Source organism: Oratosquilla oratoria, chromosome 41 (assembly GCF_046742065.1).
Source record: "Oratosquilla oratoria isolate Oo_2021 chromosome 41, ASM4674206v1, whole genome shotgun sequence".
NCBI lineage: Eukaryota > Metazoa > Arthropoda > Malacostraca > Stomatopoda > Squillidae > Oratosquilla > Oratosquilla oratoria.
In genome coordinates this window covers 14,937,544-14,952,543 of record NC_134817.1, presented here as the reverse complement: position 1 = coordinate 14,952,543, position 15,000 = coordinate 14,937,544, and the positions used below count along the sequence as shown (strand labels likewise).

The following is a 15,000-nucleotide window of genomic DNA, read 5'->3' as shown; positions in this document are numbered from 1 at the left end:
AACTCACAGGTCGGTGACGTATCCCACGATGAGGGAAGCGAAGAGCATTCCGATTTGAGCAACGGACGATGTCGTCGAGTAGAGCGCTCGCCGCTCGCACACCAGATCAAACTGTTCACGGAAAAAAGGGTCTAAAAAAGGGATCCAGCTGTTTTTGTTATGGCATGCAGGTGAAATCAGAAAAAATGGAGAAATAGATAGTCTCCTCTACTCCAATCTATCACAGAAAAAAAAGAAATACGGAAACTACCCATGTACGGGTAAAACATCATTTGCACTCGGTTATCCACTTAACTTCATGAGTGTTTTTAAAACCAGTATACTTATCTGATAGAATTGGAGATTGGTATGTTATAACACATTTATAAAAGTTCACTGTAAACCCACTATCGGAGAAATAATAACGGAAATAAAGATAAACTGTATATTTCGACTACTATCTGTAGTCCTCTTCAGCAGAAAGAGGACTACAGATATTATTATTTCTCCGATAGTGGGTTTACAGTGAACTTATCTGATAGGGTTTTGCCTAACTCAGCCCATGTCATCACGGCTTATACAGACTGAGGAAAGCGCAACATCCTGAGGTGAACCATGACACATGCTTGGAGGAGCCTTGTCGGTAAATAGCTTGTCGTTGTTATATGTCCTCAAATAGTTCTTCAATTGTTATTGCAAGTTCACTGCTATTTGTAGAACCTACTTTATATACGTTGCATGAAGCACATTTTCACATGCGTTCAAAATTAAATTACTATGATGAATAAAAGTCACAACCTATGCTTGGAAAAGACCCCGATCATTGTGATATATTAGATTGCCTGTTTGTGTGTGTGTGTGTGTGTGTGTGTGTGTGTGTGTGTGTGTGTGTGTGTGTGTGTGTGTGTGTGTGTGTGTGTGTGTGTGTGTGTGTGTGTGTGTGTGTGTGTGTGTGTGTGTGTGTGTGTGTGTGTGTGTGTGTGTGTGTGTGTGTGTGTGTGTATTCACTTGGTCTTTGGATCACGTGTTGGACTCGTGATCGACAGCTATTTCCCTCCTGGAAGAGAGCTCAGAGCTCGCAGGTCCGATCTATGGGTAATGCTATGACCTTGCACACACACACACCCCTAACTCCCCGCCCACGAGAGTCAGAGTAACGACCCGAGGCACAGCGATACCGAAATAATTTCGGCCCTGGGCAGGATTCGAACTGGCTACTGGGGTGCACTTCTGCTTCCCAGTTCAGCGCTCTACCAACTGTGCCAACTGTGTGTGTGTGTGTGTGTGTGTGTGTGTGTGTGTGTGTGTGTGTGTGTGTGTGTGTGTGTGTGTGTGTGTGTGTGTGTGTGTGTGTGTGTGTAGATATATACACATATATATATATATATACATATATATATATATATTATATATATATATATATATATATTTGTGTCATTTTGACAATTGGAAATAAACTCATCTGTGTGTGTGTGTGTGTGTGTGTGTGTGTGTGTGTGTGTGTGTGTGTGTGTGTGTGTGTGTGTGTGTGTGTGTGTGTGTGTGTGTGTGTAGATATATACATATATATATATATATATATATATATATATACATATATATATATATATATATATATATATTTGTGTCATTTTGACAATTGGAAATAAACGCATCTGCTGGGATTCGAACCCCCGTCAGAGCGGAATGCTTCATATAAAGCAAGGACTGTACCGCCTGTACTACACTGACCCTTCAAAACAGAACGAATTAGTTCACGGACTAATCATTCTGCCGAGGGCACTCGTGTAGAACGTGGTATGTACTATATTTCATCAAATCCTTTATGCAGGCTAGTCTTCCGACAAATGTTTGTGTCATTTTGACAATTGGAAATAAACTCATCTGCTGGGGTTCAAACCCCCGCCAGAGCGGAATGCTTCATATAAAGCGAGGACTGTACCGCCTGTACTACACTGACCCTTCAAAACAGAACGAATTAGTTCACGGACTATCATTCTGCCGAGGGCACTCATCAAATCCTTTATGTCAAAATGACACAAACATGACACAAACATGACACAAACATAGACATAGACATAGAAGGGTCCCGGAAGAGGCTATTGAGCCTGTGACTCCTGCTCTAAATGACTAAAACTTAGGTCATCTGGGGTCTAGTGATCACTGTGGTCTAGGTGTTTGTTATTTATTTGAGCTGTGTAATCGAATATTTGATCTTGATATTTCCATACACTATCCAATCTCTTTTCAAAACTCACAACTGAATTTGCATTCACAACATGATCAGGAAGACCATTCCAGTTGTTCACAACACGACTGCAGAAAGTGAATTTCCTGATGTCCAATCTTGGGCGCTGCTTGTATATCCTCTTGGTGTGTCCTCGAGTCACTGAACCGGCAAGTTCAATAAATAATCCCCTGCTCACTTCACTATCATATAAATTGTTCACAATTTTAAAGGTTTCTATCATGTCCCCTCTTGATCTACGGTATGATAGTGTAGGAAGGTCTAATTTCCTCAATCGTTCAGGGTAAGGCAAATCCTTCAGGCTAGGGACCAACTTTGTTGCTCTTCTTTGAACTGCTTCCACAGCCTCAATGTCCTTTTTCTTGTATGGACACCATACCTGATTAGCGTATTCCAAATGTGGTCGGACTAGTGCAGTGTATAATGACTTGAATATGGTCTCGTTCAATGTTACGAAAGTTCTTCTTATTATCCCAACTAGTCTATTTGCCTTATTGATTTTCTCAGCCAAGTGTGCTGTGAACTTCAGCTCGTCATCAATTACAACTCCCAGATCCTTCTCTACTTTGATTCCTGTCAATTCTTCTTCCATAGAATATTTCCTATTGTCCAGTCTGACCAATATACCAATTGTTGCAATCTTTACATGGAATGTTATATACACAACCTTCCTTATTTTTAGGTGAATTTTTTATTAAAAGACTTTTGACTGTTGGAGTTTCTAAAAATAACTTGGATGTTGAAATTCTTAAGAATATACAGTAATTTAATGAAATTATCATGGTAAGGAAGAACGAAAAAGATTTTTAGAATTAAATTTATCCATAGCTTTATCATCAAAATAAGACTTCCTAGCCGTTGTCTGAATAGACGAAAGCGCTCGGTCACCTTTCTGTTATTTTCTTAATGTTTTTTTGCATATATATATATATATATATATATATGTATATATGTATGTATGTATGTATGTATGTATGTATGTATGTATGTATGATGTATGTATGTATGTATGTATGTATGTATGTATGTATGTATGTATACGCATATACCAGGAACCTCGCGCGCAAACTCAAATGACTAATATTGACTAACTTTTTCGGAAGACACCTATAATTGCTTACATCAGTGACTAAGGTAGATTTATACTCAGTGTGGTTGAAGTCCCTCTTGGGGCACGACACCGTCCCGTTGACCACGTTGGTGATGAGGTCCAGGTTCTCCTTGGCCGCCTCGTAGCCCAGCGACGCCGCCAAGGAGTAGTTGTAGTCCCGCTGAAGACAACCCTCCAGCTCTCCGTCCACCTTTCTGTTACAAATACATAATACAATTTATATCAACTAGTATACTGTACGTGTGCATTTAGTCATATCAATCTTTCTTTTCTGTGCTATAACTTATTTGGAAAGAATAAAGAACACATGTAACTTTTTTACACAAAAGGGCTTCATGAGGGCAAAGTAAACGATTATATGAATACTTAGAGTGATATAGAAACGACAAAATATATTTCTATCAAATACTAACAATCTTTATGACGAAAGGAAGAATATTTTAAGAAAAACATTAATTATAGTATTGCTATTGTCTATTGCTATTATAGTATTGCTATTCTCTATTGCTTTTGTAAATTTGCTCGCCTGAATTTATCACCAGTTCTTTATATTCTACCTCATCGTATGCTCTTGACTTTAGTTTGATAACACCACTGCAAAGTCTCTTTTTCTATCTTCATCAATTATGAATTCCATATTCATCCCCTCGGAGCTGTCTTCTCCCATTACACCGTTTACCTTTACACTTTTTGTTCATCACCAGTTCTCTTCCTATTTGATCTCTTCTGTACCCAAGCCATGTGATGTAGTTTCCTGAGTCCTGTATCTGTCTAGGTTCCCAGCCATTCTAGCCGTACCCCTACTCCTGTACTCTCTAGTGACTCACGCCATGCTAAAGTACTCGTCTACCTCGGGACTACTCAACTAGACAGTCAAGGGAACGACAACAACTCGTCTATCTTGAAAGCTCTCTATTGTACTCCTTGACAGCTTTCAGAGTTTCACATTTCAAGTTATCCCACAGTTTTTCATGATCCTCAAGATTGACAAGTACTTTGAACTGATCAGAGACTGCTGCCACATACTTTTGGCACAAGCGTAATCCCTGAGCTTCTCAAGATGAAATCCAGACGAATTACTTATCGGAGTTCTCCTAAACTTGATACGCACAAGCTAAGGACCATTCACAAAGAGCTCAGCACTTAGGCAAACCCTGAAGTTTTTTAGGGTCCCTAACAAGTACTAACAAGTATGTGATCGGTCTCCCTTACTATTCTTCTGGCATTGTTATATCAAGTCTATAGGTGTTGATATTGTCTCTGGAACCAGGAACCAGTAACCATTAACCTTGTTAGCCCTCCTGATGCCAGAGTCATGGGGACCAATACATATTTCATAGTCAAAGCTGTCGGACCCAGTAAACGTTATGAAATCGACCAAAACGTCAAGTTTGTCTTATGGTGGGCATTGGTCGACTATAGAGCCAAGCTTGACATAGAACATCTCCTCTTCAAGTTCTTACGCTTCAGTAGGAGTATATACTACAATAATAGGAAGGAAGACCAAAAAAGAGTTTCAGCCTCAACAACATCACACGCTCATCAACAGAAGTAACATCTATGACGGTATGCTGTATTCGACTAGATATGGATACAGTTAGCTCAGCGAAGTAGGCCCCATCACAGTAGTAGGCGTAAGCCTCAGTACTGATCTCACCAGCGCCTGATCTCTTTTCCTCAGAGAGACCCACTGTATCCATTCTGACCCCCCTGACTCCGCAAATAAAAACCGTAATCGATCGTCCTGGAAGAAGAAAAGAATATTGGACACGGAGAGTCCGCCCCATGCCCGCCCCGAGTCTGTCTCGATGTGTTCTTGCCTTATTTGCAATACCCCCAGCAACCCGCACTTGGTGTTTATGACAAAGGCAGATTGCAAACCCGCCCTCACCATAAGTGTCATATATGGATGCCATATATGTAGTTCAAGATTTGCTCTCATACTCATCCTCCACCAAGACTAACGAAGAGAGACTAGACAGCTTACTGAATCAGGACTTTATGAACTTACAAGTTCAAGTCAGGCAGCCAAGCCAATTTGCATATTCGAACAACTAGTCCTGGCCTGAATAAAGAGCCAAAAAGTCATTTTGCTAGCCCTAGAGCCCATCTAATTGCAAACACAGCACTTGGACACCACTCAGCCTTCAGGACTGCCGTCTTCAGACCCTGCAGGGATGCCACCCATAGCAAAGACGTAGGTTAGTGACCAATAATGGGAGTGTATAGTCACTAACTTTACCCTTTCGATTGTTTCCTATTTCGTCCATCTGAGTGTCAAATGCACCCTCTTCTCTGGCGAGGAAACTTCCAGGGGAGACGGTCTAGTTGCCGACAACCCGACCATGTGACAGGTAGAACTGGGTTGCATGGCACCAATAGAAGGACAACTGTCTCACCAGTAAACCACATGTGCAATGCATGCCACTAACCTTGGAATGGCGAAGTCTATAATCTGTTGTGTGGTCCAGTTGGCGTCATGTAACTCCTGGACATGGCACCAGTACTCCGGAGTGGCTCCAAGAAACTGGTACGCCAACACCATGAAAGCTGATGGTATTCCGCCTTCAAGAAAGAAAAGAAGTAATTATCTGACAATTTTGTTTATTGGGATTTACAAACGCAAATATGCGATGAAACTTTTACAAACTCTCATTTCTTGAATTCTTACCTATATATACAAGAAAAATAAAACCGACGTGCCATCGGCCACCATTTCCAGCCAAGGACATGAATTCTTCGAAAGATGAGTCACCCTGGACCTTGTCTTCTGCCGCTCCTGGGGAGGACACAGCCGTCGTATCAGCATCCAAATACTTTCTGTACTTCTTGCATTCCACTCCTCCGGACGGTGTCTTGTCTTTGAAAGGCATCACTGTTATGTAAAATCAAATATTAACTGATGTGTCACATACCATTTGATTTAGACATAGAAAAAAAAAGTAGGTGAGCAAAGCCAAATTCTCTATTTCCTTCAACCAAGTCCCAAAATTTTCACCACTTTTTTCAAGAAAAGAGAACTGGCAGTGGGTGACTGCACCCCAACATACCGTCCTACTATTTGGTGAAAAAAAAACAGACTTATGTCCTCAGAACACGAATATGAATCCAACATTCGTTCCCAGAAAAAATCGAGGAGACAACTGATTCAATGAAATTAGTAACCACACGGAATAAGTGAAAGCCTATTAAGTTGGACTAGTAATTGGTTGAATGATCGAAAACAAAGAATTGTTTTAAATGGAAAAACTTCTAGATGGAAAAATATTACAAGTGGAGTTCCTCAGGGTTCCGTTCTTGGGCCACTTCTATTCATAGTATATATAAATAATATAGACCATGGACTCAAATCTACTGTTTCCAAATTTGCTGATGATATAAAACTGTGCAGAATGGCAAATGATCACTTAAACCAATTAGATATTCAAGAAGATTTAGATAAATTACAGCAATGGTCTGAAAAGTGGGTAGTGAAATTTAACACAAGTAAATGCAAGGTAGTGCACATAGGTAAAAATAACAGTAAGTACAATTACAAGTTATTTGGTAATTCGTTAACAAAAGTGCATAGTGAAAAAGATCTCGGCGTAATTATCAGTAACGATCTCAAATCATCCAAGCAGTGTATTTCAGCCTCTGAGAAAGCAAATAAGATTCTAGGACTGATTGCGCGATCTTTTGACTTCAAAATTTCATCACTCATTAACGAGCTATATAAATCGTTAGTTCGTCCACATTTGGAATATGCTGTTTCCGTATGGTCACCGAATCTCATTAAAGACATTGACAGATTGGAAAAAGTACAACGGCGAGCCACAAAACTGATTCCAACTATCAAAAATAAATCATACAAAAATTGACTAAAACATATGAATCTGTTTTCACTAAAAAAGCGTAGACTCAGAGGTGACTTGATACAGGTCTTTAAACTTCGAAAGGGAATTGACAACATCAAAAGTGACAAAATGCTCACACTGAATGAGAATCAAACAAGAAACAATGGTCTCAAACTGTAAGAAATAGATTCAATTTGGAAGTAGGTAGAAACAACTTCGCCAACCGTGTAGTTAATGAATGGAATAAACTTCCTGCAGAGGCAGTGTAATGTACTTCAGTTCGAAGCTTTAAGAATCATTTAGATAGAAACCTAAGTAAGATGCTGTAATGATTATAATTTATCTTATATTATTTGTTTTTGTTTTTTATCATTTATCTGCTTCTCATTTATTGTTAGTTGTATGTCAATTTATTGTTATTTTCTGTTTGGCTGTTTGTTTATTGTTTAACTAAACCTATGCATTTATTTATGTATTTTATTTGTTATTTACATTATTATAGTTTTTATTTATTCATTTATTATTATCATTACGATTTTTTCGCATCCTACCTAGATTTGGGCCAAAATGTCTCCTGTCGGTATGCTCCGCCTTTGTAATCCTTTGTATATATATATATATATATATATATATATATATATATATATATATATATATATATATATATATATATATATATATACATATACATATATATGGGTGAATTTAGGGAGCAGGTTTTCTTGGAGACATTTTCTATTAAATAATACAGCATACTCAGCACTGGAAATCTTCCTTAAACTTTCTATCCTTCTCGCTATTTTCCTTTCTGTGGGAGGAAGGGAGAACACAATATCACCAAATGAAACCATAGTGATTTTGGAAATAAAAACAAATGCATTACTTACAACGTTTCGCCTATGCTTTAGGCATCTTCTGGTAATTTTATTTTTGAATCTACAAATCATGATCATATATACATATATTAATAAAGAATTACCTACCAGCAATTAATATACGATTAAATATGTGTGGAAACCTGGAGCTGTTCGGGGCATCCCACGGGGCGCCAAGAAGAAATTGAAACCAAAGTACCTATCCTAGTTTATTTTGTATACATTGTATATATGATCATGATTTATAGATTCAAAAATAAAATTACCAGAAGATGCCTAAAGCATAGGCGAAACGTTGTAAGTAATGCATTTGTTTTTATTCCCAAAATCACTATGGTTTCATTCGGTGATATTCTGTTCTCCCTTCCTCCCATAGAAAGGAAAATAGCGAGAAGGATAGAAAGTTTAAGAAAGAAGATTTCCAGTGTTGGGTATGCTGTATTAATTAATAATATATATATATATATATATATATATATATATATATATATATATATATATATATATATATATTGCTATAGTTGGGCAGCAGATCCTCTTTTAGGCAAATGTCATTGATATATGCAGCAGCTTCTGCGTTCACGAGTTTTTTGCTGACATTCTCGACTTCATCTCTCCAATGGCGCTATCAAGCGACACCACGAAGACGTTCATCAGACCTCACTGACAAGAAAGAATTTGGAGGAGGGCATCACTATTTTGCAGACAGAAACAAATCACACACGCCTTCATATCCTAGAAGCATTATACATAAAAGATAAAAACCCTACCATGAACAGACAGACTCCGGACCCGTTCATTATCCCCACATCAAAAGACATCGAGGTCAGCTCACGGCTCACACCCACTAGGCCCGGGGGCGGTGCTTCGCGTTCTGCTTCTTGATTGGTCAACCGGATCAGCACTGAAGTGTTTGTGATCTGTGTATTGTGTATTTATAATCATTTCCCACACACTGTACTCATTAGCACTGAAGATGTCTAACTGTTAGGCGAAAGCTCTGCATAACTATTAAGAAGATAATTCCCATGCCTTTAAATATACCACCCATGCTATTTGGCCAGGTCATTAGAGGCCTTAGCACGACACAGCGCGCCAGCATAAGAAAAGTCGAGAATGTCAGCAAGAAACTCGTGAACGCAGAAGCTGCTGTATATTTCAATGATATATATATATATATAGGCCTATAAGTTTGACTTCAATCGTAGGAAAAATAATGGAAACTATCATCAGAGATGCTATCGAACATCATTTAGAAAGTAACCGTTTGATAAATGATAGCCAGCATGGTTTCAGACGGAAACGTTCTTGCGTGACTAATTTACTAGAATTCTACAACACAGTTATCTCGAATTATGACAAAAGAAACAATATAGATTTAATATATCTAGACTTTGCAAAAGCTTTTGATACCGTCCCACACGAAAGACTACTTACTAAATTAGCTTTGCATGGAATAAGTGGTAGCCTATTAGGTTGGACTAGTAATTGGTTGAATGGTCGAAAACAGAGTTGTTTTAAATGGAAAAACTTCTGGATGGAAAAGTGTTGCAAGTGGAGTTCCTCAGGGTTCCGTTCTTGGGTCACTTCTATTCATAGTATATATAAATGATATAGACCATGGACTCAAATCTACTGTTTCCAAATTTGCTGATGATACAAAAATGTGCGGAGTGGCAAATGATCACTCAAACCAATTAGATATTCAAGAAGATTTAGATCAATTACAGCAATGGTCTGAAAAGTGGCTAATGAAATTTAACACATAGGTAAAAATAACAGTAAGTACGATTACAAGTTATTTGGTAATTCGTTAGCAAAAGTGGATAGTGAAAAAGATCTCGGCGTAATTATCAGTAACGATCTCAAATCATCCAAGCAGTGTATTTCAGCCTCTGAGAAAGCAAATAAGATTCTAGGACTGATTGCGCGATCTTTTGATTTCAAAAGTCCATTACTCATTAACAAGCTATATAAATCGTTAGTTCGTTCACATTTGGAATATGCTGTTTCTGTATGGTCACCGAATCTCATTAAAGACATTGACAGACTGGAAAAAGTACAACGGCGAGCCACAAAACTGATTCCAAATATCAAAAATAAATCATACGAAAATCGACTAAAACACATGAATCTGTTTTCCCTAAAAAAGCGTAGACTCAGAGGTGACTTGATACAGGTCTTTAAGATTTTAAAGGGAATTGACAACATCAAAAGTGACAAAATGTTCACATTGAATGAGAATAAGACAAGAAACAATGGTCTCAAACTATCCGGAAATAGATTCAATTTGGAAGTAGGTAGAAACAACTTTGCTAACCGTGTAGTAAATGAATGGAATAAACTTCCTGCACAGGTAGTGCAATGTAGTTCGGTTCGAAGCTTTAAGAATCAGTTAGATAAATACCTAAGTAAGATGCTGTAATGATTATAATTTATCTTATATTATTTGCTTTTGTTTTGTCATCATTTGTCTGTCTGATTTTCATTTATTATTAGTTATATGTCAATTAATTATTATTTACTATTTACCTGTTTGTTTATTATTTAACAATACCTATGCATTTATTTATGTATTTTATTTGTTGTTTACATTATTATAGTTTTTATTTATTGTTTTATTATTAATATGATTTTTTTTTCGCATCCGACCTAGATATGGATCAAAAGGTCTCCTGTCGGCATGCTCCGCCTTTGTAATCCTTTGTAATATATATATATATATATATATATATATATACATATATATATATATACATATATATATACATATATATGTATATACATATATATATATACATATATATACATATATATACATATATATGCATATATATGTATATACATATATATATATATATATATATATATATTCTGAATACCACAGGGAAAAGAAAAATTCTTGGAATCCGAGCGCTTTCGTGGATATTTGTTCACATCTTCAAGGATAACAATAGAGTGAATAAGTACAGAGTAAGATGAGATATATACACACATGAGAGAGGCTTGACACATGGAAAGGGTTACCATTTAAGCTAATTATATCAGGTCAGGTCAAGTCATGAAGGGTAGGGGTGGGTGACCTTATTCTTTACAGTAATTATTATATTTACTCTTAACAATAAATGGATCAAGTTTGTATAGACCTAAATTGTTATTAAGAAGTTTTTCATAGTCATGTTTGATGATACAGGATTCTATAATATTTCTTTCAGTCATGTCTTTACATGGTACAATTTTTGTTGCATTTTTCCAATTGATCGGATGGTTAAAATCCCTTACATGAGTAAACAAGGCATTAGAATATTGGCCTATCTTAATGCTAGGTTTATACTATTCTAATCTTACTTCTTAATCTTTGCTTGTTTGCCCAACATAATATTTATTACAATTGAAACTTGGTATTTTATTAACACATCCCTTAAAATCATTTGGGAAGTTTTTTATCAGTAGACATTAACATTAAAATGTTTTAGGATATTGGGAATCTCTATCATATTTTCATTGTATGGATGTATCAACAGGTTTGTGTTATAAGTTTTTTGTTTCCTTTCAGTATTATAAAATGTCCTTTTTGCATGTTTACAGCAATTATCCAAAAAGTGTTTTGGGTATTTTGACTGCTTTCCAATTTCATAAATCTTACATATCTCATCATTAATAAATTCAGGGCTGCAAATGCGTAATCCACGGAGGAACATAGAAGAGGATGTTGATTTCTTAACTCTAATATGGTGAGCAGAATAGTAATGAATATATGAATTTACATTAGTAGGTTTACGGTGAATACTATATTTAAATTTCTTATCACATCTATAAACTTTACAATCCAGAAAGGAAATGCTTGAATTAGCTTCAATCTCCACAGTGAATTTTATTAAGGGGGCTAAGTTATTTCAATCAGCCAGCATCGCAATTCCCGAATACGCTTCAATCGAGCTACATACTCCCGTTAGTCTCGATCGTGTTTGCAAGGAATTCAAATGGAAATAAATTGATGTGACTAATAAGATGAATATCTGTGTACTGGGGACCATTCACTGTCCATTTATTACCTATTGGCTAGATTCGAGTCCTCAGCCTGTCAGCGTATTAGTTTCGATCGTGTTTGCAAGGATTTAATATGAAATCACATTAATGTGAGATCCTTTTTTCTTTCGATCCTATTGAGTCGTATGAAAATGAAATGACGCTCTATGCTAAGCTTCAAGAGTAGTGCCCCTTACATATTGACTGAGAGATGTTCTATGCTAAGAGTGACTTCAGTATACCAGCACTCGCTAAGAGAAGCACTTGTTGCTCTGAACAATTTCAGTGCGGTTACTGACATCGATGTACGTGTTGGTTCCATGGCTCTGGAAATAAAACGCTAACGGTTTAGTGGAAGACCCCGTTCTGAAAAAGGTTAATAATGCTCTTTTCATCCAAAACACTTAATTATCAAATACATTTTTAGATAGAAGTGAGGAATTTATACATGAATAGGCTTAGCTGCGGCCAAAACTGTCGTCCACGCGCTCAGACAGCCAAAGCAAGTGGTTATTATTAGCAGTCGGTGAAGATCAGATCCACGTCGAGGTCATCCATAAAAATAAAAAAATAATAATAAAAAAACAGGAAATCCCGCATACCTCACCTGTGATCAAGCGCAAGAAACACACGCAGCTTTGTAAAACTCACCTTGAGAACTCTAGATATCACGCTACAACAAATAATAAAATTCCACCAAATACCGACACCAATTTCACAACAAAAGAAAAATTTTCATAACAGAAACACTCATAATAAAAGAACAGCCTAATATCAACCAACAACAAACAAGAGGAAAAGGTATATGAAAATCGTTTTCCTACGGCACAACGAAGCACGCCACTGACTTCTCGCCCAGTCCCCAACATAACATAGAATCCCTCCATAAAATCCCCCAGTACTTAGGTTCCACTACATACGTACTACTGCCTTGGTAATGCGCAAATAGATGCGTGAAATGTCGACAAGTATAGAAATCTTCTCTATGCATTTTACAAGGACCTAAGAAGAACTAGGGTAATTAAAAACAACCCAGAGGAGCTCAATCAACGAGGAAGTTTCTGGTCTATTCAATAGAATATGCCTCCAAGAAAAGCTGCATCCCAATTACTCACACACACACACAAACACACACACACACGCACACACACATACACACACGCGCGCGCGCGCACGCACACAAATTCATATACACACATACGCATATATACACACACACACACGCACGCGCACACACACGCGCGTGCACACTCAAACAAATTCACACACACACACACACACACACACACACACACACACACACACACACACACACACACACACACACAGGCACACGCACATGCACGCACACACACACACACATACGCATATATACACGCACACGCACGCGCAAACACACGCGCGTGCACACTCAAACAAATTCACACACACACACACACACACACACACACACACAGGCACACGCACATGCACGCGCACACACACACACACACGCACACACACACGCGCACACACACACACACACACACACACACAGGCACACGCATATGCACGCACACACACACACATACACACACGCACGCACACACACACACACACACACACACACACACATATATATATATATATATATATATATATATATATATATATATATGTGTGTGTATTTACCTAGTATTTACCTAGTATTTACCTAGTTGTATTTTGCGGGAAGGGGAGCTATGCTCGTGATGTCCCGCCATTGTATCTCGCAGTGTCTAGTTTGTTTTTAAACTCATGAATGGTTTTTGCGCATACTATTTCATTATCCAGTTTGTTCCAAGTGTCCAAAACTCTATGTGGAAAACTGTTTTTCTTCAGTTCTCTTCTATAGCTATGTTTTTTTTATTTTCTTTCCATGTCCTCTTGTGTTTCTTTTGTCCCAGTTAAGTAAGTTCTCTCTATCAAGTATCTCTGTGCCTTTCATGATTCTGTAGATGGTCAATAGGTCACCTCTCTCTCTTCTTTGCTCCAGTGTCGGTAACTCCAGTTTAGCCAATCTCTCCTCGTATGATAGGTTTGCAAGTGCCATTTTTGTAGCTGCTCTTTGGATTCTTTCTATTTTCTTTATATTCTTTTTGGTACTGGGGGACCACAATGTCGCCGCATACTCTAATCTAGGCCTTATCAATGTAACCAATATTTTTTTTATCATGTCTTCGTCCAAGTATGTAAATGCCACTTTTATTGATCTTAGCAAGTTGTAAGTCTCCCCGACAATTTTGTTAATCTGTATATCATAGGACAAGTCGTTCATGATAATTACACCCAAATCTTTTTCGGATCCTACTTTCTTTACTTCCTTGGTTCCAATTGTATATTTTCGTGATATTCTGTTTTTGCTTTTTCCAAACTCCATTATGCTACACTTCTTAGTATTAAAGTCCACTTCCCATTTCTGACTCCAGTTCCATACCCTATTTAGGTCTTCTTGCAGTGCTTCACAGTCCTCATCAGTTTCTACTTTCCTTAACAGTTTGGCGTCATCAGCAAAGAAGCTCATGTAGCAGTTCACGTCCTCGTCCATGTCATTCATATAGATAGCAAACATTATTGGTGCCAGTACAGATCCTTGTGGTACTCCACTGATCACCTCTTTCCAATCTGAATATTTTTCTCTGAGCACTACTCTCATCTTTCTACCAGTCAGAAAGTCCTCCATCCATTTTAGTAGGTTTCTTTGTATTCCTCCTATGTGTTCCAGTTTTTTTAGTAATTTTCTGTATGGTACTTTGTCAAAGGCTTTTTTCAAGTCTAGGAATGCACAATCAGCCCATCCATTTCTTTCTTGCACTATGTCTATTAGTCTTGAGTAAAAGCATATTAAGTTTGTGGTGCATGATCTTCCTTGTCTGAACCCGAATTGTCTTGGGTTTAATATGT

At 37.5% G+C, this 15,000-nt stretch overlaps 1 protein-coding gene across 1 annotated transcript in view; it reads right to left on the bottom strand.

Moving 5' to 3' along the window:
- Positions 1-15,000, bottom strand: part of LOC143021001 (solute carrier family 22 member 3-like) — a 65,280-nt gene that overhangs the window by 15,356 nt on the left and 34,924 nt on the right. The window contains exons 2-5 of the mRNA XM_076178095.1: positions 6,010-6,213; positions 5,771-5,903; positions 3,349-3,532; positions 8-111 (exon numbers count right to left, since the gene is read on the bottom strand). Of these exons, the coding sequence (XP_076034210.1) occupies positions 8-111; positions 3,349-3,532; positions 5,771-5,903; positions 6,010-6,213 (625 nt within the window). The remainder of the gene's footprint in view (positions 1-7; positions 112-3,348; positions 3,533-5,770; positions 5,904-6,009; positions 6,214-15,000) is intronic.